At 43.8% G+C, this 22,622-nt stretch overlaps 2 protein-coding genes across 3 annotated transcripts in view; one reads left to right on the forward strand and one right to left on the reverse strand.

The window, feature by feature from the left end:
* Positions 1-920: 920 nt before the first annotated feature.
* RFXAP (regulatory factor X associated protein) lies at positions 921-7,809 on the forward strand. The gene is made up of 3 exons (XM_084505569.1): positions 921-1,631; positions 3,050-3,157; positions 6,184-7,809. Exons 1-3 carry the CDS (start codon positions 936-938, stop codon positions 6,292-6,294), a joined length of 915 nt encoding a protein of 304 aa, XP_084361695.1. The 5' UTR covers positions 921-935; the 3' UTR covers positions 6,295-7,809.
* Positions 7,810-17,318: 9,509 nt separating this feature from the next.
* SMAD9 (SMAD family member 9) overlaps positions 17,319-22,622 on the reverse strand; it is a 35,400-nt gene continuing 30,096 nt past the window's right edge. For both annotated transcript variants that reach the window (XM_084505568.1, XM_084505567.1), the window contains exon 7: positions 17,319-18,221. In XM_084505568.1, coding sequence (XP_084361694.1) covers positions 18,078-18,221 — 144 coding nt within the window. In that variant the 3' untranslated portion in view covers positions 17,319-18,077. The remainder of the gene's footprint in view (positions 18,222-22,622) is intronic.

Here is a 22,622-nt window from a genome sequence, read left to right on the forward strand (position 1 = left end):
CTCAGTTAATTGTCTGGGGCTATATCATGTGATTAGCTATTTTGATAAATGAGGGAGAACTGTACTAGGCATGGTCAAGGGTGAAAGTGAATGGCTACAACTGTAAACAGCACAATCATTTACCTCAATGACAGGAGAGGGGATCTGTGGTAATTACCAGAGAACAAACGGGGTCAACACTGTTTCTTTAATATAGGATGAACCTACCCGTACAACAAGAAAGGCTAAACTCATGCGGAAAGGAGGTAATAAAAATGAAGGGGGAGCCAACAGCAGATGGTCACGGAGAAGGTTAGTGTAACCTCTTGGTGGGAGTTGGGACAATTCAGTGCCTGTGATACAGACGGATGAAGCGGAAGGAAAACGGAAGGTAGGCGCAATAGTTACGAGTCCTTTTTTGTTGGAATAAAATGAAGATTTTTTCAGAGAAAAAAAAAAAAAAAGATGGATTGAGGAATTAAATGATGGCTGAGATTATGGACACAGGATTAATTTACATGGCAGAATAAAGGTGTTTACTTAGGGGGAATGTATTTGTAATGGGATGAATTGGGTGAACAATGCTGCTCGGACGAACCCTTTAATAGGTAAAATGTATCCAAGGTGTCCTGTTGATGTGAGCCAAGGTGAGAGTGAATACCTGAAACAATGAACGAAAGGGCAAGTAGCAGGGAGATGAAAGATACAAATGCAATAGATCGGTGGTCATAAGGAGGCTGAGCAGGAGGGGATGCAAATGGCACCCTTGGGTCCCACTCTCACTGGTGGCACGAATAGATGGGATAGCATAGGGATGGTATATGTGTCAGGACATGTTGGGCCAGACATCTACCACCACATATGTCACACGACAGCAGCCCAGGCGGGCACTCTTCCCCCTCAGAACCGAGAAACCCCCCTGCGGGACCAGGCCGCCTTCCCCACCCCACGACAAGATGGCGCCCGCCGCCTGCCCACCGGGGCGCCTGCGCGGCCCGGCCACGCCTGCGCGGCGACCGCGGGGCGGCGGCGGCGGCGGCTGCTGCTCGCGGCGGCCTCGCTGCCCGGTGACCGGCGCCCTGCGGGCCAGCCCCGCCGCCGCTCCCCCTTCCTCCTCCGCCTCCTCCTCCTCCTCCTCCTCGCCGCCGCAGCTGGCGCTGCTCGTGATGCAGCCGTGCGGCGGCGAGGAGGAGGCGGCGGCGGCGGCGGCGGCTGGAGGGGGGGTGCTGCCGCCGCAGCCTGCCCCCGGTGCGGGCGGCCTCATGTTGTTCTACGAGCTGGGTCCCGGCGAGGCTGAGGCGGGGGAGGAGGCGGCGGGCGGCGAGAGCACGGCCAGCCCGGAGGAGATGGACGACGAGGAGGCGGCGGCGGCAGCAGCGGCGGCGGCCACCGCCTCCTCCTCCTCCTCCTCCTCCTCCAGCGGCGAGGCGGCGGCGGCGGCGGCGGGCGGCGACTGCAAGAGCTGCACCTACCAGGGCTGCAGCGAGACCACCACGCAGGTGGCGAAGCAGCGCAAGCCCTGGATGTGCAAGCGGCACCGCAACAAGATGTACAAGGACAAGTACAAGCGCAAGAAGAGCGACCAGGCCCTGGGGGGCGGCGGAGGAGGAGGAGGAGGAGGCGGCGGGGCGGGGGGCGGCCCCCGGGCTGAGGTGAGGCACGGGGGGGGGGGGGGCTCCGGGGGAGGCTTGGTGTTGGGGTTCAGTTTTTTTGATAGTTCTGCTTATTGGTTTGTGATTCAGTCGAGGCAGCACTGCTTCTGATGATAGTTTTCACTAATGAGTTAGCGTTTAAGATTTTGTATTCAGACCTGAAAAGAGAGCGGAATGGTTTTACGTCTGAAGGCACCGGCTTGTTTGAGGCTGAGGGGACAAGCGTGGGACAGTGGTTGTCAGAAGAAAAAAAAAAGCTGCTTACCTGGCACAGACGCTCCTGCTACAAGTGGCCTTTTTGTGTCAGCACAGCTGTCTGTGGAACTGTGTGATTACAACCAGGGACCTCATGTAACTGCAGAGCAACTAACAAAAATACTGGGTGAACATAAAGATGTGGATGAACTCTAGATTTACATACTGGTGTGATTTCCTCTGCTCTCTCTTAATTTCCTAATAATTCAGCATAGTCAGTTCATGATGTGACTACACAAATACTTGCTATAGCTCAGAAAAGGGGATGTTATGGTACAGTTGCAGTATTAACATGTAGCGACACGTTAAGTTTTTTTGATCTGTAACATAAAGTAGTGATGACTGCGTGTTGGAGAAGAGAGGGCTTGCTTTTCCCACTTCAGTAACGTTGAAACTAACACGCAGTAGTCAAAATTAAGGCCTGAACTTGCAGAAGAAAGCAGGATAGTTAGTGATAAAGTGGGTGTGCCGTTTTGCAGTGCTGATAGTGTGTTTTGGGGTCTTGGCAAACAGCTTGAGTCAGAGTGTCAGTAACCTGTGAATTTTATAAACACGGGGTTAGCATGATGATTGAAGTTTTCCAAAACATGAATGTTTTCTTAACAGAAAATCACAGGGCTACATTGTTTAGAAGACAGCCTAATTCACGAGTGGTGATTGTACAGGGAACAGAACAAACAAAAAGCATACGGATCTTATTGTCTCTTGTCTGTGGCTTTGACAAGTTCATACAAGTATTCTGGTCTGTTCTATTTTGCAGTGAAGAATATTGTCATTCCCACCTGATTGCAAATGCTAAATATAATTCACTTATGCAAACTATAGGCTGAGGTGTTTTGAATTAGTTTACTCTTAAGAAATGCAATCAAATAAATTCAAGACATTAGCTGGCCATGGTAACTTGGTTAGGTTTGCAATTTAGAAGGCTAACTCAGCTACGTTGCTGGAGTTGCATTCACTGTGAGTGATGGCATAAGGAAAATAATGTGGGAAGGAAAACAGGCTGGTTCTTGAATAAATACATACCCGTTCTAGTGCTGTTATTTTCCTCTGCAGATTAATAGTGCAGATTCTTTTAGGATCCTACTCTGGTGGTAAAAAGTAAGTGTATGACACCAGGTTTTACAGCCTCACTTTTCTATTATTTTTTTTTTCTTTAATAGGATTGTGTTGAAGGTTCAGTTTCTGTTACAAAACAGAGAACCGGCTCCATTGGAGATCGCCCAGCAAGACCTACTCTTCTAGAACAAGTCTTGAATAAAAAGAGACTGGTAAGTTTTGTTTTCTTGGAGGTCTTGAACTCAAATAAATAAAGGCAGTGCAGCAATGTTTAGCTGTTGCCCTTCTGAAAGGTGAACATCAGTTCAGTGATCATACACAGTATGTGCATGTAGATTTGAAATATGCTGCATTTCAGGTGTACGTGTATGTCTCTGCTTCTGCATGAAGAATACAAAGGGGACGGAGTTTATTGGTGGTTGCCATGTTAACCGAAGTTGAATATTTTGGTAGTACTAAATAGGTGTAGTTGTTTCATTAGGGTAAAGAGTACTTAAAATATAACTGAGATGTTTTAAACACATTAGCTGGACTTTTCTGTAAAGCTTCTGACACAACAGTGCATGGGCTTCAGGTCTTCTGTAAACTTTAATTACTATAGTGTGTTTTAAAAGTTGTAGGCTTATTATGATACCACACTTAAAATTGCATATATATTTGCTGGTAAAAAACTGAATGGAAATAGTACTATGTGTGCTATTTGTAGACTGCATGAATGACTTATGCTGTAAATTTTGTGTTGCTTCTGTTGCTCCTTTAAGTACATGGCAATAACTGAGCCTAATGAACAGTAATAATGCAGTCCTTACCATTGCTTGGGATGATGCTTCATTGCAATTCTTTCTACTTCATTGTTGTTTGTTTTTTGTTTGTTTGTTTTTTACAATTTCCTTCCTCCGGAAACTAATAGAACTGTTTGACTGCTCCCTGTTATCTGTGCAAAGCAATTTAACAATTACCATTAAAGTGTGGTAGTGCTTGTTCAGAAGTTTCAGAGAATCATAGATTATCCCAAGTTGGAAGGGACCTACAAAGATAATCAAGTCCAGCACCTGAGTCCCCAAAGGACCACCCAAAAATCAGCCCATGTTTCTGAGAGCCTTGTCCAAATGCTTCTTGAACTCCAGCAGGCTCAAATTTGAAGTCTGTAAGGAAGCATCATAGAAGTCTTAAGTATACAGCTGTACAGACTTATTTTCTTGGATGAATTCTTAATATTTGGAGAATATCAGATGAACGTATCTGATGGTTATTTCTAAAACTTAGGGGAGTATCTGTAGCTCTTCAGTTGAACTGTTAACTTTATTTTCCCCATCATGTGTTGTTCGTTATGCCCTGATTACTAAATTGTTATTCCCTTTCCTGTCTGTTTGTATTCATGTGACTTTTAATGAAATTTTACAGATTTTTATTAATGAAACATTTTTTTCTGGTATATCAACCAAAAACTCTTGGAATAAATAGATGTTGAGAGCTTTGTGAACAGAGTTCTGTCGAGGCTCTTTGAGGATTAAGGTTTCTTTACATTTTTCTGGGGAAATGAGATTAAGACTGATCTGTTTCTTCTTTCTCTCTCTGCTCTGACTCAGCTTCAGTTGGTCAGCATTATTCCTTCTATTATTTATTCTTTGCTTTACGTGTATGTGCACAACACCAGGCCTAAAGGACATGCAGTGACCAGGAAAAAAACACTTGTGACCTCTCACATTTGAGGCTTCTCGTACCTTATGTTGGGCATCTGAAAGTTACTGCATGTCAGTGGTAGCTGCCCGCAGGTTTATCATTTGGAAGAGCAAAGTCCTTTGTGCTTGCTCCTAAGTTTCTTGCATGTTGTGTTCATCTCTGTCAGGAGAGGCTGGGCTTTTTTGGCAGCCCCTTTGTGCCTGAATGTGCAGCTTGCCGTGGATGGAGAGGTAGAAAGCAGAGGTGGGAGGCTGAGAAGCCACAAGGTTCTCAAAGAGGAGCTGGCCTCTGGCTTTATCCTCCAGCCAGGGAGGATAAAATGTCATAAAACAGCAGTAAATAAAGGAATTCTTACTGAGAAGTACCCTGTGCAGTGAAGTGACTTGAGGAAGCAAATGTAAGCTACAGAAAAGCAGGCTGTGTGTCTGTTCAGTGAGACGGCTTGTTGTTTGTAGTCTGACCTATTCAGCTCTAGGTTGAAGCTGTATGCAAAATTTACTTTTTTTTTTTTTTTTTCAGTAATAATCTCTGCAGAATTGCCTCCTAACAGCACAAAGTTCCGACCCTTTCTTGGAAGCTGCAGGTCCTTTTCAGTGTGAATCTGAACTGCAGAGTTGCAGCACCTCTTTGGTTGCCTTAGTGAAGTGACTGCACAATGAACAACCAGTCTAGGGAATTAATTCAGCTAAAATCACTTTTTTTCTGCAGTGACTTTTGATCCATTTTCCACCTCATTTGCCATTTGACCTTACAAATGGTTGTGCTGCCACCTTGCAGGAATGAGAATGAACAGTTCAAATTGGATGGCAGACTGCAGATGTTTGGGCCAGTTTACGCAATACTGCTGGCAAATGTCAATCTGCATCCTTGGGCTTTTTTTTTTCCTCATTTCACTTTCTATTTTAGCAAATTTCTACTCATTAACTCATTCTACTCATTCATTCTACTCTATTCATTCATTTAATCTGCCTTAAAAGGAGTTTATTCTTAAAATTTCACATTCAGTGACAAGCGGTTTCATTGTCTCTGAGCAGTGAAAGTTTTCAGATGCTTTTGTCTTATCTGTTCCTAATTAGCTTTCCTATTCTAGGATAGGTGATACGATATAAGTGTATCTAAAACTGTCTTCTGACTGAAGGCAGGTTGTGGCTGGACTACTTTTTTTGAGAAATGTTGAAAAATTACGGAATGCTCGGTGAAGTTTAGCTTTGCTACAGAATTACAATATTTAATTTATATTTATTGCAGCTCAGAAGTACTGTCTGTAGTAGGGAATTGGGAATTTGGCTCAAAACTGAAGCTCAGTTGAGGCTGACGTTGTTCTCAGTGTCTGTAGATTACTACTGTTTGCTGTTTTGTATGGTTTGGGCAATATGACTTGTTCCTTAGGTTCTGAATCTGCTTTTAGAATGTGCATTAACACTGGTTGTGGTTACCAGCTGATGTCCTGAAATGGTTTTGAGATGTTTTTCGTGAGCTTGCTTTGTATTTTATCACTATGGCAGATAATTTAAATTATCTGAGTTACTTAAAGTCCCCTTTCTCTTTCTTGCAGTCCCTACTGAGAAGTCCAGAAGTCGTGCAGTTCTTACAGAAACAACAGCAGCTGTTAAGTCAACAGGCTTTGGAGCAACGGCAGCAGCAGTTTCAAGGAGCACCTGGGTAATCAGAACAGATCAGTGACCTGCAAATGAGTCTGGTGCTGAAGGAGGATTAGGATGTGTATATTTTATTTAAATATAGAGAATCTCAGTGTTAAAAGGAAATGAGAAGTTGCTGCTGTTCTGTGTTTTATTTGTCTCTTCTTTGCACTTTTGAGGTTTTGAGCTGCTTGGGTGTCTGCAAACTTGTCAGCAAATCTGGAGGAGTCTATTTTTTGATTCTTTATAAAAATTCATTGTAATGTTTGGGTTTTTTTAAGTGAAAATTTGTTTATATCAGTAATACTTAGCTGTACACCCTTTTCCTACCAAAGTCTTCCACTAAATTAACATTTTTCTATGTAAAAGTTTACTGTTAAACAAGTCACTCTTTGATGACAATCATTGAAGGAAGTCGGTTACTTTCTATGGAAGTTGTGAAATAAAAAGTCCCCTTTGAGCCAGTCCCGTGGCATGACCTAACAGTAATTCCTCAGGGATATGAGAAGCTTATGTCCAGTAGAATCTTGCACTAAAGACAACGTGCCATCAAGAAGTCCAGCAGTGGCTCAGAAAAGTCCAAGCTGAGTGATCCTCCTGCCATATATTCATTATTTCCAAGTTGCTTAGGTTTGAAATGCTTCACTCTCTGTACAATGCACGTAAAGGAATTTGTGTTAAAAATCTCCAAAATGGAGAAACAGCAAAGTACTTTTAAGAAGATTTAGAGGTGGAACGTATGCAGTGGAGAGTTGGTCCTTAGAAATAACTACACAAAACAAGGTCCAACATGTTACACATGAAATCATGTATCACAACTTATGTAAAAATGAGCGATATTCTTATCTGTGAGTGAATAAGATTGGAGTTTTTAACTCAAATGCTTAAAGTTTTTAAGAGCAAATGCATCCAAAATGTAAAATGCAGTTGTGCATTTGTTTCTTTTTCATACTCTCTTCCAAAAAAGTACAGTTAAAATTATTTGATCAAAACAACAGATACCAAATCAGCTCAAGTGCTGGACTTCTCAGGTTTTCAGCTGATTCAGATGAACTTAAAATTGATTTGGTTAAAATCCAAATGCTGTATTATGTAAATGTTGAATCCCAAATTTTGTCTTTAAATCAGAGTTTTGTATTAAACCACATTTCCTAACAGAGGTTGTCTGAATGGTGGAGATGCTTCTTAAAGTACTACTTGGATATTGCAGCAGTTTGATCTGCTGAATAGTATCTGTTCAGGAGTGTTTGTTAGTGTTACACATTTTGTAAGCTGTGCTTTGTGTATGTATAGAAATTGTTCAGTAGGGATTTCTTGTATTTAGTATTGTGCAAGCTGTTCTTTTTTTAAAAGAGATCTAAAAAATTTGTACCAACAGCTCTGGACCAGTAAGTGTTTGAGTAAATCTGTGTCTTTTTTTTAAAGAAAACTATTTTTTTTTTGTTCTGTTCAATTTGTATGTTGCTTTGTTGTTTATTTCTATATTAAAATGGCAAGCTCTAGGTAGGTGACATTAAAACCTCTGTTTTCCCAGACTCTTATGACATAGAAAAAGTTACTTTTGCTTCAAGCAAAATGAAATTACTTTTTTCAGTACATCAAAATACATGCAAAAATGTAATGGGCTAAAGTTAGAGGAGAAAGTATTTTGGTTTTATTTCAGATGGTCAGCTCATGAAAGCATTTAGGCAAACAGCTCTGATTAAATGTTTTGAAAAGAATGAAGCAATTCCAGGTACCCAGTCTGGCCTTTACCAGTTTCAGTGGTAGTTGTTTTTCTTCTGTAGCTTTCCCATTTCTGTTCTTATTTTAACATAACGCTTGTTATTTTTAAATTCTCAAGAAGTTTGTTTCAGTTCTTCTTTTGCAAGGATATTTGTAATTTGTAATATTTGGAGTCCTTACCTGTGTTTTTTTCGTCTAGATGTACTCAAGTTATTTTTTCTACTTTTTACACTTTTTCTCTGATGCATTTCTTAACAACTACTTGGAAAAATGATAAAGGTTTGCTTTTCACTAACAAAATAGGAAAACACATCCTTTGTGTTTTTAGAAAATGTGCTTCCTTTAGCAGACAGGAAGATGTGCTGTACTGATATCAGGCTTTTGCTGAAGAGAGCATAATTGTTCTTCTGCAACAAAATATTAATGGCCTGATTTGAAGTGACATCTGAGGTGTAAGTTGTTGGGTTTTTTTTGCATATTTTTAGGTTTCTAAAACATACGAGTCCCTGGAATGAAAGGTAAAGTTCACCAGCAAGGTATGAGTCACTGTGAAATGTGTAGTTTCTGTTAGTCTCACTGTAGAATTATACAGGTTGGAAGGGACCTCCAGTGGACTGTAGTTCAACTGCCCTCTGGAAATGGGTCCCCAGCCGAGTTTTGAACATGTCCAAGGGCAGAATTTTTGTAGCCTCTCTGTGGTGTTTGATCACCCTGGAGGTTTTTAAACAGAAAATTGTCAGTGAATTTAACTCCCTTCAGCATCCATTTATCCAGTCCATGCATCACGAGTTTGGGTATATGGATATTCCAGGATGTCAAGTCAAAGACCTTGCAAAAGTCAAAGTAAACATTGTTTGCTCCTCTCTTGTCCATGGAGCCAGGCATCGTGTTGTAGAAGGCATCCAGGTTGGTTGGCTGTCACTTGCCTGTGGTAGTTTGTTGCTGGCTGTTCCCAGACCCTCTCTCATCCTGTATGGGCTTGGAAATGGCTTAGAGGAGGAGTTGCCCCGTAGCCTTTCCAGGAATTGAGATGAGACAGCAGCGTGTACTTTTCTAGATTCTCTTCCTTCCCTCATTGAGGACAGGTGTAATCTTTTTTAGAGATAAGGAACCTCCTCTGGTCACCATGACCTTTCAGAAATGGTTGAGGGAGGCCATGCAGTGATACTGTCCAGCTCCTACAGCACCTGTGATTGCATCCCATCTGGTCTCAAGGACTTGTGCTTGTCCTGAGTGGCATAAGCAGTCCCTAGCTGTGTCTTCCTCTCCTTTGGTTACTGCTTCACTCTTGGACGCTGCTAGCAGGCTTGAGGTATTGGGAGTGGAGAGGACAAGCCTTATCAGAGAAAACCCAGAGACAAGAAGCACTAGGTACTTTGGCCTCTGTGTCCTTTCACCAGGTATCCTGCCCCACTGAGCAGCAGGCCATTTTCACCAGGAACGGAAATACAGTGTGGAAGAGAAAATGCAGAAGGTGAAAGTTGAATCTATAGTCATGTTGACGCTAATAACTTTATAGGGTGAGATTTATATTCAGATGATTATTTTGTTCTGGTATCTGTCCCAATTTACAGAAATAACATCTGGTGTTGATTTCACAGCAGTTGCTTCCGACAGTATCTCAAGGAAACTTTCATGTGCCTGCCGTAAACTATGAGATGTATGAGCATCTGCAAATCGGAGCTCAGTGCAATGCCTGAATATCTTGTCAGTAGTAAATTGTATAGGTGCATTTTGCCATTACTTCATACCAATCAACTACCTGTTATCTAGTGTAGTGCATGTGTGCACGTCAGAATTCTTGTTTTACTTTATCAGCTCTCAGATCTAAAGTAAGCTCTAAGTCCCTATGGCAGTAGATCTGATGGAGACATCTAGGCAAACCTGATAATCATTTACCTCTGGAACAAGCAACTCAATTGTTGGATTTTCTGTGTGCATCAAACTTTGATGTCTTTCTGGAAACTAACCAAATATAAGTTAGTTGATTTGGTGCAATGATACCCCATGCATTTCCTTACCCAGGATTGCTTCCACATGAGATTTAACCAAAGGCTCACACTTTTTTTTTTTTTTTTCCCCTACAGTTTTCCTGTGGGCAGTGACAGAGGCACTGCATACTACTCACATTTACAATTCCTAGTTTTGTGGCAGACCATGTATTTCTTAGAAGACAGCCAAATTCAGCAGATCTTGAGACCCAGGGGACCTTCCTATTGCAGCCTGGTAGATGTGAGTCTGCCTCTGGTCTGTGTTCTCAGGTTCAGCGATAGCTGAGACGTAGCACATATTTCTAACAGACAGATGGACCCACACACATAAAACTAGCAGGGGCTGGCCAGACAGCTCAAAGGGCAATGCACATACCAGCACCCAAATAGTCACATAGCACTCACCCAGGCTTGTGCAGCACAAATGGGTCCTCTCAGTCCTCCACAGCAGCTTGTGCTGAATGCAGTTGCTGGAACATGCAGGCACACACGGTGAGTTTCTCCAGCAGCTCAGCAGTGAATCCACCAGGCAGCCCCTAGATCTTGCCCCGGATGCATTGTTATTTGCAGAAATATGTAACTGTTTTAGAAACAATTCTTTAGAGCTGCTAATTCTAGGAACTATGTTTTATCTAAATGTTTTCATTGGGCAGGTTCCTTTGACGCATTTAAGAGCTTCTATTTCAGTTGCTTCTCATACGCTAACCTAAATGTCTCAAGAACTCTGAAGTTAGCTTCAAGGCAAACTTAAAGCTGATGTGCATAGACATTGGGGTGGAAAAGGGATGCAGGGAGCGTTAAGACAATGCTGAATGAGTTACCTCAGGACAAATGAAACATGCTGAAGATCTGCATAGAGATGTGCATCTCAGCTGTCCTGTGCTTGCAATGATGTGATTCCAGTGCCTCACAGCCTGGTGTAGACATCAGATGTGCTGATAACAGGGCTGTCCTGTTCAGGTAGTGTCAGAGGGGGCTCTCAGGGGGTGTGCTACCCCTGCAGTCTCTGCATGGCTCCAAGACCATTACCTGTCCAACTCCCACGCTTCTATTGCAGAACCCAAATCCTGAGTTTAAGGAAGATTAAATCCTGACTTTTATAACCAAGAACCGTACGTTCTTACTCTACCTACCTTTTTCCTTGAGTGATTCTTGACCTGCACTACTACAAATACTACTACAAATCTGTCCTTCCAGTAATGCAGGTCTGCTGGCCCACAGCTAGAGCTTCTGTCACATGGCAGCATCACTACTACTCATTAAAAGCCTGCCAGGGTCTGGGTGGGTTCATCTGGAAGTAAGTGGAACCACTCTGTTGCATCTTCACATCTACCACAGGAAAGCTAATGAGGTATGCGTGTTATTACTGTAACAGGCAGATTTTATGCCATATTAATTTTCAATCTGTGTTGTAGTGTTTAGCATCCCATTCTCATCCTCTTTCATAAGACATACTTGTATGAATAAAGGCTTTCTAAAAGCTCTGCTTTCAAAAGTTACTGGTCATCAAACTGCTGAGGCCAATCTCTTTCAAAGAGGGGGGAAAAAAGGAGGGAACAAGAGAAGTTCTTAAATCAGAAATACTTTATTAACAGTAAAACACAAGACGTGAATAATCCCTTTTACAATAGAATAGTTCCAGCCAAAGAAAATGGAGTGTGTTAAAAAGTGTACTGTTCAAACATCAGGCTAAATATGTTGACTTCAGGATGCCTCAAAGCAGACGCAGCAGTAGGAATACTGGTGAAATCATCCACTTGATTAGCAGTTGTATTCTTGATATGCCAGGGCAGAATACTCTGGGGCTGATGAGAGGGCTCTGAGCTGCCCTGATCTCACAGACTCCTGAAAGTGTGTCTCAGATTTCTTGTTCTCAAGAGGCAAGAGTCCAGCTAGCATTATTTACACAGTGATCCACACTGTTGTACAGAGTATCACTAACTGTGAATACTACTTACTGTCTTCTTCCAAGTGGTGAAGAAGTTTTGCCTTGACTGCGATGGAAAAGAGAGAGGGCAGAATTGTTCGTAGGCAGAAGTGGTACCATTAAATCTTTGTTTCACGTTTCCCTTTTTTGCACCAGACTGTGATAGCTAGTATTTAACACGAAGAAAACAGACCTTGCTCAAATCCACCATTATGGCCCCTTGGTTGCATACATCCTTGCAAGATGACGGCTTCATCGATCCACCCAAAAAGGCCTGTTTCTTCGTGTTTTTTTTTTGTCCCACTTCTCAGCCCAATTTGAATGGCAGAGGCGATACTGAAATGAGGGATTAAATTGCTAACACTGAATTGCTTGTAGAAAATACACTGTGGTACATTTAACTCGTACTTAGTATTATAAATAATTAAAATGAACTCCAATTACTTGAATAAGTGAAAAAAATGTATCTAGAGGTGCATTATCTCTGCTTGTCGTTACGTTTGTTCCCTTGCTCTCCTGTTTGCAAAGCATCTCATGGACATAACTGTGAATTAGTAAGATGTAACACACTTCAGCATCAAAAAATCACTTTGAAACAGATGATGTGCTCACTACATTGAAAGTGCAAGGGGTCAGACTTTACCAACTTTTTTTCTAGCTTTTCTTTGCTGATGAGGTCTGTATTTAAAATTATTAACTGGTTGGTCTATTTCTTCCTATGCTATTCATACGCAATATTATTTGAAGACTAACACGGAATATAAAATAGCAGCATCCATGGATAATAAAAACACTATGAAGATCTAAAAACCGTTCACAAATAGCTGCAAATGTTCACATTGGCTATAATGGAAGAGTAGCTGACTCTGGAGGACTTAGTGGTTATGTCTACCTTGCATAAGAGACGTGGCCTGCAACTTAGATTCGTCAGCTGTACAGGCACCAAGTTTGCAAGCATGGCTTGGGTACAAGTGGAAGCATCCTCCTGACGGGACTCTCAGACATCTCGCCTCCTTGGCAGGTAAATGTGGCATCAATATGGCAATGTAACATAAGGTGCCCCGGGCAAGCTGTTTGGAAAGCCCTGAGGTGAACAGGGAACAGGATCTTGGTCACTCCTGGCCACTCTGGAGCTCCTGAGAGTTGGTGATCAGTACAAGCTAAAGTCCTGTGCTGGTGCACATGCAGAGGAGTCTGCATTAGAGACACTAAGCGATTTCTTTTTACTGAACAAAGACTAAATGCCCACTCAGGCTTTCTGTGCCTTGCAGCAAGGTACTCCCTGAGTTGCACCAAGAAGAAGCCCTCTTTCAATGGCTGCAGTGAAGTCTCCAGGTTGAGAAGTGTTTTGTTCACAGATATAAAGCCTCACATAATCTCTCTCCCTACTGCAAGATGGGACCAACTCTACCATCAGTCGTTTTTTCAATGGATGGTGACCTAACCTCTTACATGCCCTCAGAGAAGCACACTGACCTAGAGGGGCTTGGGTTCGGATGGTCGAGTAACTTCTGGCTTCTCCAGAGCAATGAACTCACCTTTGGCTTGGAGAGCACACGTGGCATGCTGTGTTCAGTAGGTTTGTGAGGAAGAACAAGGGCAGATGAGATAAAGTTAGACACAAATGGCTGATTTGCTCCATTTTAAGAGTTGTGCAGTGGAGATGATGTTTACAGTGAGAGGTGTTTCCAGCGCAGATTTTATACTGAGGGAACATTAATACCTAGCAACTCTGTCCTGCACTGAACTCGTGAAAAAATAGCTGAGGATAAATAAACATGCTTCATCCTGACACCGTCTCTGCTAGCAAAGCTCCTGCCTGTGGCAGCCTGCTAGCACTGGGTGTCTGCACAGAACCACAGAGCAATGTAAACGGGAAGGGATCTCTGCAGGGCATCTACTCTGATGCCCTGCTCAGAGCAGGGACCACTTAAGAGGCTGCTCAGGGTGTTGAAAAGCTTGGCACAGCACTTGCTGGAGACATGGAAGGAATTTCTTTGACTCCAGCTGATGTTACTCGGGGCCACAGTTCCCCTTCTTGTTGCTAACACAGACCGAGCGTAGCAAAACACGAAATACTGATGAGGAGTGAAGATGCTTGTGGCTTTACAGGAATACCAGCAAGCACACAGCAGAGCCCTTGTGAAAAGTCAACTCAGTGTAGCCTTCAAAGCACGGGGGCTGCCTGGATGTGCTATGGGTGAAATCACCATCAGGCATAGCCAGCTGGGTTGTCTGCAAGGAACAGTTTGACAGGGAGAAAAAGCATGTGCTGCACCTCTGAATGCTGCAGCCATTGCTCCAACGTACCTGATCTCCTGTTACAGGGCAAGGTCATGGGCCTGAGCAGTCAGCAACAGCGGCACTGAATGGCTTCATGCAGCGTGCCATAGCTGCTTTGGTCACCTCTGGATGCAAATGGCTCATTAATACTGGTGCTCCTGGAGAACTGGCAGCAATTAAGCAGTCATCTCTCAACTACTCAATAGGAAAACCAGTGGTCTGGTACCATGATGGATGTGCTTTATGCCACCACCCAATCAAACTCCCATTGCTGCCTGCTGATGCATGGTACTTATCCACAGAAACCTTCAAGAGGGTTTGGATTGTTGATGGCTTGCAAAAACATTTGAAAAAAGCTGCCTTCAACTAAGCAGTCTCCCCGTAAGTGGTTTTAAATCTCTCAGGAAGTCCATCTCAAAACTATTAATGAGTGCATTTAAAGGCTTTAAATTGAATATAGGTTGATAGGTTCATGAAGATCTTTTAGCAGAAAATATTTCCTTCCAAAAGGAGATATTTGGATCTTGTTACAGCGAGATACAAAGTTGCCTTGCTGTAAATTATAAGAAAAACAAATTTTTAATTTATCTCAATTCGTATACAAGAAAGGACTCTAAGAGAGACTCTGATCAAAAAGGAAGGGAAATAAATGGTTTAGTAGCCTTACTTTTTATCACTGCATCTAGGCAGATCATCTTTCTATTTACTTGTTTGCCTCATCCACTGCTCCTACTTCTCCCCCATGGTGAGCTCTTCCTTTCTCCCGGGAAGGAGCTGTCAGCTGCTCTGTTTGCACAGCAGCTCGTGCAGTGGGGCTAGCCTGGTCAGGACTAAGCCTCTAGAGGCCACCAAAATCAGAAATCATTCACAAAGTGATAACAGCTTGCCCAAAGGCTAACAGCTCTGGGGTGGATGTTGGCTTTGATTGCCCAGAATCAGTGCTTTGATCCAACTTTTAGCAGTTACATGATTCATCTCGTCCTAATGTAGACATTTCAAATAGGACACGAGAACCACGCTCCAGAAATGCCTGTTCCTTTCCTTACGAGTAAGGGAAATATTTAGGTGACTGCCTTTAATGAGATGAATGTGTGGGCTGCAGTGAAGCCAGAAGGGCTATCTGCATGAGGATTAGAGAAAAGAGTAGAAATACAGGCAAGGAAAAGCTGCTCTGAATTTACCAACTTCCATTTAAAAACACCGACACTTACTAAGCAAGCATCACTGCCAGGCTGTGAGTTGTTTCACCTCCCCAGGGGCCCACCTCTCCTGCTTGCCCACATTTTGTGACCATGTGTTCCCCTTACATGCAGTGGGCAGACAAAATCATGCTCAGGGTGCGGTGTATTTGACCAACCTAAAGCACCTTATGATAAGACGAATGATGCCTCAGAAAAACCTGCTTCTCTCCACTGACCAACCATAATTTTCCTTCTGCAGAATCACAGGAAACTGGAAAATGGAGATGTTCAAGAGCAGGCGCACCTTAGCAAGGCCACCTTTGCTCTCTGGGAGGAAGATGACAGTGCTGGGGATGTCTAAAAGCAACCCATAGGCTTCCCTATATATTAGGAGGGAAGGAGGTTTCAGCCTAAAAGGCAAGGATGAATTTAGGATAAAGGGCAGAGCTAGAAGACAGAAGTGATTTTTAATTTGTCCTTAGCTGCTAAGTAAGCAAAGGGAGAAGCAATATGAAAAGCACAATGAAATTACTGGAGAAAAGGTGTAATAAACACTGAAAACAATGTTACCAACAACTCAGTACAGGGAGATTGAAGACAGAGCTGAGGAAAATGTCTGTTTCCAAGCCTTTCTTTAGTCTGTTAAGCAGTAAATGGCATGCCTGGAGTTTCCGTGTAACGTTATTACTGGATTTCATTGCTGCAGGAGACTGTAAAGCTTTTCCTATTCCACACTGACACTACTGATGGCAAATGGTGACAAAATAGGGTTCTTCACATTTACAAATTTTCTATAAAACTTGGCAATACTGCTCAGTCTTAATGATCACTTATCCTTCTGTGCCCTACCAATGCTGGAGGCAGCTGATGGTGCATTCAAAGGAAGTAACCCCTCTGTTTTACTCATTCTTCTTCTCTGTTCATGATTACCGCCTCAGAACAGGTATTACATAGCATCTAAAAGACACAGAAAGTCTTTCCAATGAATGTTACGTGGTTTGCATATGCGATGGACCTGAAGATTTCAGGCATCCTCTTCTAATCATGCAGTAAAATGCGTAGCACCAGGTATTGTGTGAGAGGAAAAGAAACTTTCTGTAAAACATTTTTTCTCCATATACTATGTTCTAAGGAAGAGTGAGATTTGAGTAACCATTCTTTTTGACCCTTACAGAAAAAAAAAATAAAAATCAGTGGCCCAGAAGGAGCTAATCCTGTACCCTTTCAGCAAGGTAACAGGGACCGCCAAAAGACAGTAGGGTTTCACCTGCCTCCTCAGAAAAGGCCACCAAGTGAACATTTGGAAAGGCTGGCTGAGTGACAGTACGGACAGTAATTTTTCTTGCTTACAGAAGGACCACAGACAAGGAGATTTTTAAAAAAAAAATAATAAAAGGTTTGCACATAGACTCACTCTTTGCTTGTTCGTGGCTTACACTGCCTCGCCACTCCCTGCAGGCGAGGCAAAACCGCTGCAGCTGATGAAGCCTGTATCTAAGATGAGGAACCATCCATGGGGATGTACGAAGTGACTGACAGGGAAGCCCCCTCTGTCAAACCCAAGCGTTTCGGTCAGATCCCGAGGACTGGCACAGCACAGGCAATAGATGTGACTGGTTCACGCCTCCTCCTCAGTGCATCTTGTGAGCGTGGGGCTTCCTGTTCTCAATGCAGAGACCATCCCAAGACGAATTACTCAGTTCTTCAATGCACACTTCATTTCCTTTTTCTGAATCACAGTTCAAGTCCCTTTTACACGTACCCTTGATATCAGCACAGTAGTCTAACTACAGTTAGTCCTAACTTTAAAACAAACTACATCAATACTGTATAATGGATAGGATTCAGTTTACATGCCGGATACATATGCAAGTATGTATGTACTTTGCAAAAAAAGTACTGGAAGTTAATTAGATTTTAAACTTCTAGGCATATATTTCAAATTCTTTTTTTTTTTTTTTCTTAGGAGCTTGTTACTGTTCAGTGCAGCAGTACCATACACTACTGTGTTAAGAGTATCAGGCTACTCAGGTGTGTCCAGAATGCTCTGATAAGGCTCCAGAGCTGAAGGCATCCCAAGGGCTCTCTCCTCCTGCCAAATCCTAGGGGAGACAGGGGTCTCAGCTCCTCAGAGGATCTGCTGTCCCATCACGTTTTGCTGTAGGGAGACAGACTGGGATTGCTGTTTAGTCCTTCAATTCACTGGAAAAAAGTCATCTCTACGTGTAAGTCCTGTGCACCACTTAAGGTCCTCTTTCAGACCTGAAATTAGGATGTACAATGGAGATATATGGTGCCGAGATCTGACTTTGGTTGCCTGCAGAGGGGTGAATTTCACCTACTAGGAACAGCTACAGCCAGGTTTCTGAATCCACGTGAAAGTGCTGAGAATTCGCACCGTTTACTGGCTTGGCTGGGGAATGAAGATGCTCACAGAAACTGCTCGACACTTTTGCAGGAATTTGGCTTATTTTGTACTAGAGAACAGATATGCTATACCTGAATTTCTAAACTTATTGTACTGGCATCAGAGTAACTAGAAACCACAAAACGTATCATGAAAAAAAAAAATAGGAGAGTAGACTATGTATAGGAATATTTACATCTACATACATCTACATATAGAAGCTTCTGTTCACTGGAAATCCTATAAGCCACTGCCTGCAATAGCATCCATCCTAAGGGACTTCTAGAGATGATTCCTAAGAGACTGAGGAGATGGGGTTATGAGGTGAGCCCATCTGTGTCAGCACCTTATCCAGCCATTGCAATGGTCCATGCAGGTGGATCTCAATCCAGCAGGGTGTGCTTGTAACATCTTGGCGGTGATACTCTGCTCCCCAGCCCTATAAAAGCATCAAAGGACCAAAAAGTGAGACCTTAAAAAAAAAATACAACATTAAATCACAAATCCAGTGCTGTCGGTCTAAGACAACTGCAGGTAGCCCATCACCCCAGTCACCAGGATATAATGCTTTGTCCTGGGGATAATTTTCTCTGAAAACTTTGCCTTTTTAAGGTTATTACCATTAGTTCTCAGGATCTTTATACTATTGGATTAGAAGTGCTTCGCAACACTTGCAGGTGCTGAGACCAACCGGCACAGACTGGCCTGGTTCTGAGCTCGGCTGCCTGCAGATTGCCTGTAGGGAATGGTCCCTGCTGCTCGCACTCCAGAGACATGCCCACAAAAATCTGCCAGGCTGCTGTCTGGCACAGACAAAACACAGACCAGGCCCTGTCATAACACTTTAGCAGGAACTGGTAACGATCCCAGGCACTGCCTCATTTATCAGCAGAGATGCATCCCACCAGTCTGCGACTCTTAAAGTTCTAGGTATTTGTCTGAGCCTATGGAAGCTTCCAGCAAGGTTCCTTCTACCTCCTTTACCTTAAACTTAACTCATGTATAGGCATTTTCCAGAGTTTTTCTATCCTTGAACACATCCTTTTTTTCACACGGGAATTCCTGGCTGTCTGCTGTGGGAAATCCTGCAGTAATTTCACCAGCTCTTTCTGGGAGATGAGGGACAAGGAGCTCCTGTCAGAAGGTGGGCATGGGATGCTAGCAGGGAGAAAAAAGAACCAGAAGTCCCTGCCTCAAGTAGGCGCAGATTTTAGCCACCTGTGTAAATTACCTGAAGAGTTTGTGGGGGTCAACAAAGTGCCACAGGTCTTGACCAGACAGATGTTTTTATCAGCACAGAACTACAGAAAAGAAGTCATAACACTCAGCATCTGACCTAGCAATTCCTGCTCTCCTCTCTTCAGCCCAATACCAAAGCTCTGGAGACATGACCTGATCCAAGGAAGAGCCTGAGGTCTCACAAAACAGAGCTCAGATCTCCACAGGGCAATCTGCAAAATGCTGTCCCACTGCAGGATGAGGCTCTGTATTTGTGGGCCACTGACCAGGGAAGCTGAACCCTACAGTTATGCTAGTCAGGGGGGTGATATTTTTGTCATAAGAGAGTGCCATGGAGATATATTAATGCCAATGTTTACCAAAGGTACCTAAATTGTAGAGTGCTGAACAACTCAAACTACTGAGGATGCTAGGAACCAGTTCTCTAGACACCCACCTGCAAAACTAGGACCAAGACCAAAACGAGATGCCATAATAAGTGGTCTGGATAAAATTCATTAGTGCTTAATGGAGAAAAGGGGCAGAGAGCAGAAAATGAAGGTATGGACCCACCAAAACCCAACGAGTACTTTTAATCAGGGAGCATTTTTCTGCCCTGAGCAACATTTATCAGGCTAGCAAGTGCCTCTGTTCATAGGCAACTCAGATTAATGTTCTGGAAATGTTTGCAAAAAATGCCACTCTTCGAGTGCTGTCAGGCTTCTGACTTTGTTAAGAGCCTTAAATCCTCAGCTGCAGGGAAAAAACATGGCCAGAAGGGCAAGTGTCAGAGGAGTTGACGCATCTCCCCCGAACAACAGGACCGAAAACCTGTAGGAATAGGAATTGCAAGTTGCAAATGCAACCTGCCTGATTGTGAGGAGTCTGGCAGTCCGTGTAGATGGCCGGGCATCTCCCTCTGCTGGCAGCTCCCAAACACTTCTAGCCACCTTCCCCAGCCCTGCTGCCTGTGCTGCTGGAGGGTGAAATGCCCGGGGACAGGGCTCCCTGGGCTCCCCCAGATCACAGCAGATCACAGCAGATCACACAGGCTCCCCGGCTGCAGGGAGCTTCCTTCAGCCCCAGGGCTGATGTGAACCCAGAGGTGGAGCTCCCCTAAAATGGGAATAAAATGAGAACAACCTGCAAAGCTGTGTTGTTGTTTTGCACAGAGGATGGGAAGAGGGTAACAATACCCACAGGGGGAGTCTAGAAGCGAGCTTTTCACCATGGGACAAGCCTGCTGAGGAACCCTGCTGCTCCTGCCAGCCCTTCCCACCTTGCATGGGCAACAGCCAGGGTCCCAAAGCGCTAAGCTGCCTTGCGCTGGGCTGCACTGAGCTGCCTTGCACTAGGAAACATGACCAAGCCATGCTGGGTCAGCCCCTCAGCCCCCAAACCTGCAGGAACATGGGAGGGAGGGCACTGCCTTCGGTCCTTTGCTTGGTGAAGGTCTCTGTCTCTCTGGTTTGTGCTTCAGCTGTCTCACCTGTGGAGAGGGGACAACAGCCAACCTGGTTTTGCTAGGTTTATCAGGAGGGCTGTGTGGATGGAAATTGTTACCTGCTCTCACCGATGATACATTCAGATGTGCCTGAGGGCTGAGCTCCTCCCAGCTGCTCCAGGGGCACACCAGGGGTGGCAGAGAGGGCAAGAGCCTCACTTCCCCGTCCCGTGTCCTGCCTCCAGAGAGTGATAGAGTCCTGGCAAGTTTCTCATGACTTAGTCCCTGCCCAGCCCTGCCTCCCAGCTGGTAGTTCAAGCACTGGTGGTGTAGGGCTGAGCCCTTTGGCTCAACTTGCCCAGCAGCACCTCGACACAAATCTGGGGAGAAGCCACGGGACTGCCCTGCACCTAGGGTCTCGTGGTGTGTGGCATTTTCTGGGGGTCTGACAGACAACATGCTCCTCTGCCCAATGCCCAATAGTATTTCTGTCCCTGAACTAAACACACCAGGGCTCACACCTTCGGAGAGAAATAATTTGAGAAGACTGAGTACAGGAAAGGGTTTTTACAGGCCAGGAAGAGTCTGGGTGACATTTGCATAGCCATTTTCCAAAGGTCATGGGAAAAGTTTCAAAATAACTCCTTGCAAAGGTCTTCTGGTGCCTGAGGCACTATAGTGGCTGCTATTGTTTCAACAAAGCAAGGTGATAATACAGCAGCAGTGTTACTTAGTGCATCAGTGCCACCACTTCTGCTGCCATGCTGGGCTTGGAGGCAGATAACACATCAAAGAGACTGCCCCTGAGTTGCTGAGATAATGAAGATATTGCATAACTGGCTACACTGCCTTTACAAACATGCCCATTCACGTCTTCCATTAAAGAAAATGTTGTTTGTTGGGTTTCTCGCTTGCTTTTTTTTTTTTTTCCCTAATGCTTGCGTGTGAACAAGATGTCAGTTCCTTCCCAAGAACAAAGCAAGAACATGGTCACAAGCACGGAGATTTTGGCTTGGACTCTTGGGAGAACTTACAGGGCACCTTAATGCTCTTAGAGAGTTAAGCAGATGGGTCCCCAACAATGGCTGGAAAGAGTAAGGGCCAGAAAGCTCCCTGGGACTCTACTCATCTGCTTTGCAGAATACAGGGGAACTGGGCTTGAGCCTCAAGCATTTTTGTTGTATCCTAGATGTGAATTCAATCAGCTCGATTCCATCATTTGTATAAAACCAAACCTGCAAGACGAATGGACATACTCAAGCCACTTCTTATGGTATCTAACAGGACTGACTTGCTTCTAATGGTGCAACTTCCCTAGTTTGCAGGCTGAACGTTGCTGCCAGCTCTTCCCAGCACCACTATGGGAAGTCCGAGTCTAGCACATCTGTAAACAGTCTTGAAATACTCACCATTCTCTGGGGTTTAGATGCCACAGCAGGCACCCAAGTAAATCTTAAGTGCTAAAAGGGCTCAAGAGATCTCATTCTACTTAGAGGGCCATTCAGAGACTTAAGAAATTCCCACAAAGGCTGATACGTTGCACACAGAGAAGTCAGATTGCAAAATTCAGATTTCAAAGACACTTATGGAAACAGTAATGGCTTTGGTGGCTTCATGCTAAATAACATGGGGAAGGTCAGTTGGTTTTTTGGATTTTGTATTCTGCTTGCAAGAAGTCCTTCTGGTAGTGAGGCTGACGATCAGGAATTAAGAGAACCTGTAAACAGGGATCAGAGAGGTGGCAAACATTGACAGTTCCCAACAAGCTCAATGGGAGCTGAAGGAGGAGCTAGTGTTTCTTGACTATATATATACACATATATATATGTATACAATTCTATGTATACAACTTCATAGTAACAGTGAGACTACAAATTGGTCTGGAGACATAAGGACATTTTTTTCAGATCTGTGGCTCTACCAAGCTCCCTTGCAAAGCAGTAACAGATCACAACTGCCTAAGATATGTGCTACATTTACATGCTGCTGAGCCCATCTAAGCTGAGCTCCTTTTGCACTCAGTGGGGGTACACCACCGTTCAGTCTCTGCTTGTTTTCCACATGAGCCTATGGAAATGTTATTTTTGGAGTCTAGGAAATTTCAGGGTTGTCCACAACTATTGATTTTAACCACCTGCAAGACAAGCTTAAGGCAAGATTAGAAAACAGGCTGTCTCT

The sequence above is a fragment of the Aythya ferina genome (assembly GCF_964211825.1).
Source record: "Aythya ferina genome assembly, chromosome: 1".
NCBI lineage: Eukaryota > Metazoa > Chordata > Aves > Anseriformes > Anatidae > Aythya > Aythya ferina.

Coding starts and splice junctions, on each gene's coding strand:
- RFXAP (XM_084505569.1), top strand. CDS start 936: ATGGCGCCCGCCGCCTGCCCACCGGGGCGCCTGCGCGGCCCGGCCACG. Junction 1,632..3,049: donor GGGGCGGCCCCCGGGCTGAG/GTGAGGCACGGG, acceptor TTTCTTTAATAG/GATTGTGTTGAAGGTTCAGT. Junction 3,158..6,183: donor TCTTGAATAAAAAGAGACTG/GTAAGTTTTGTT, acceptor TCTTTCTTGCAG/TCCCTACTGAGAAGTCCAGA.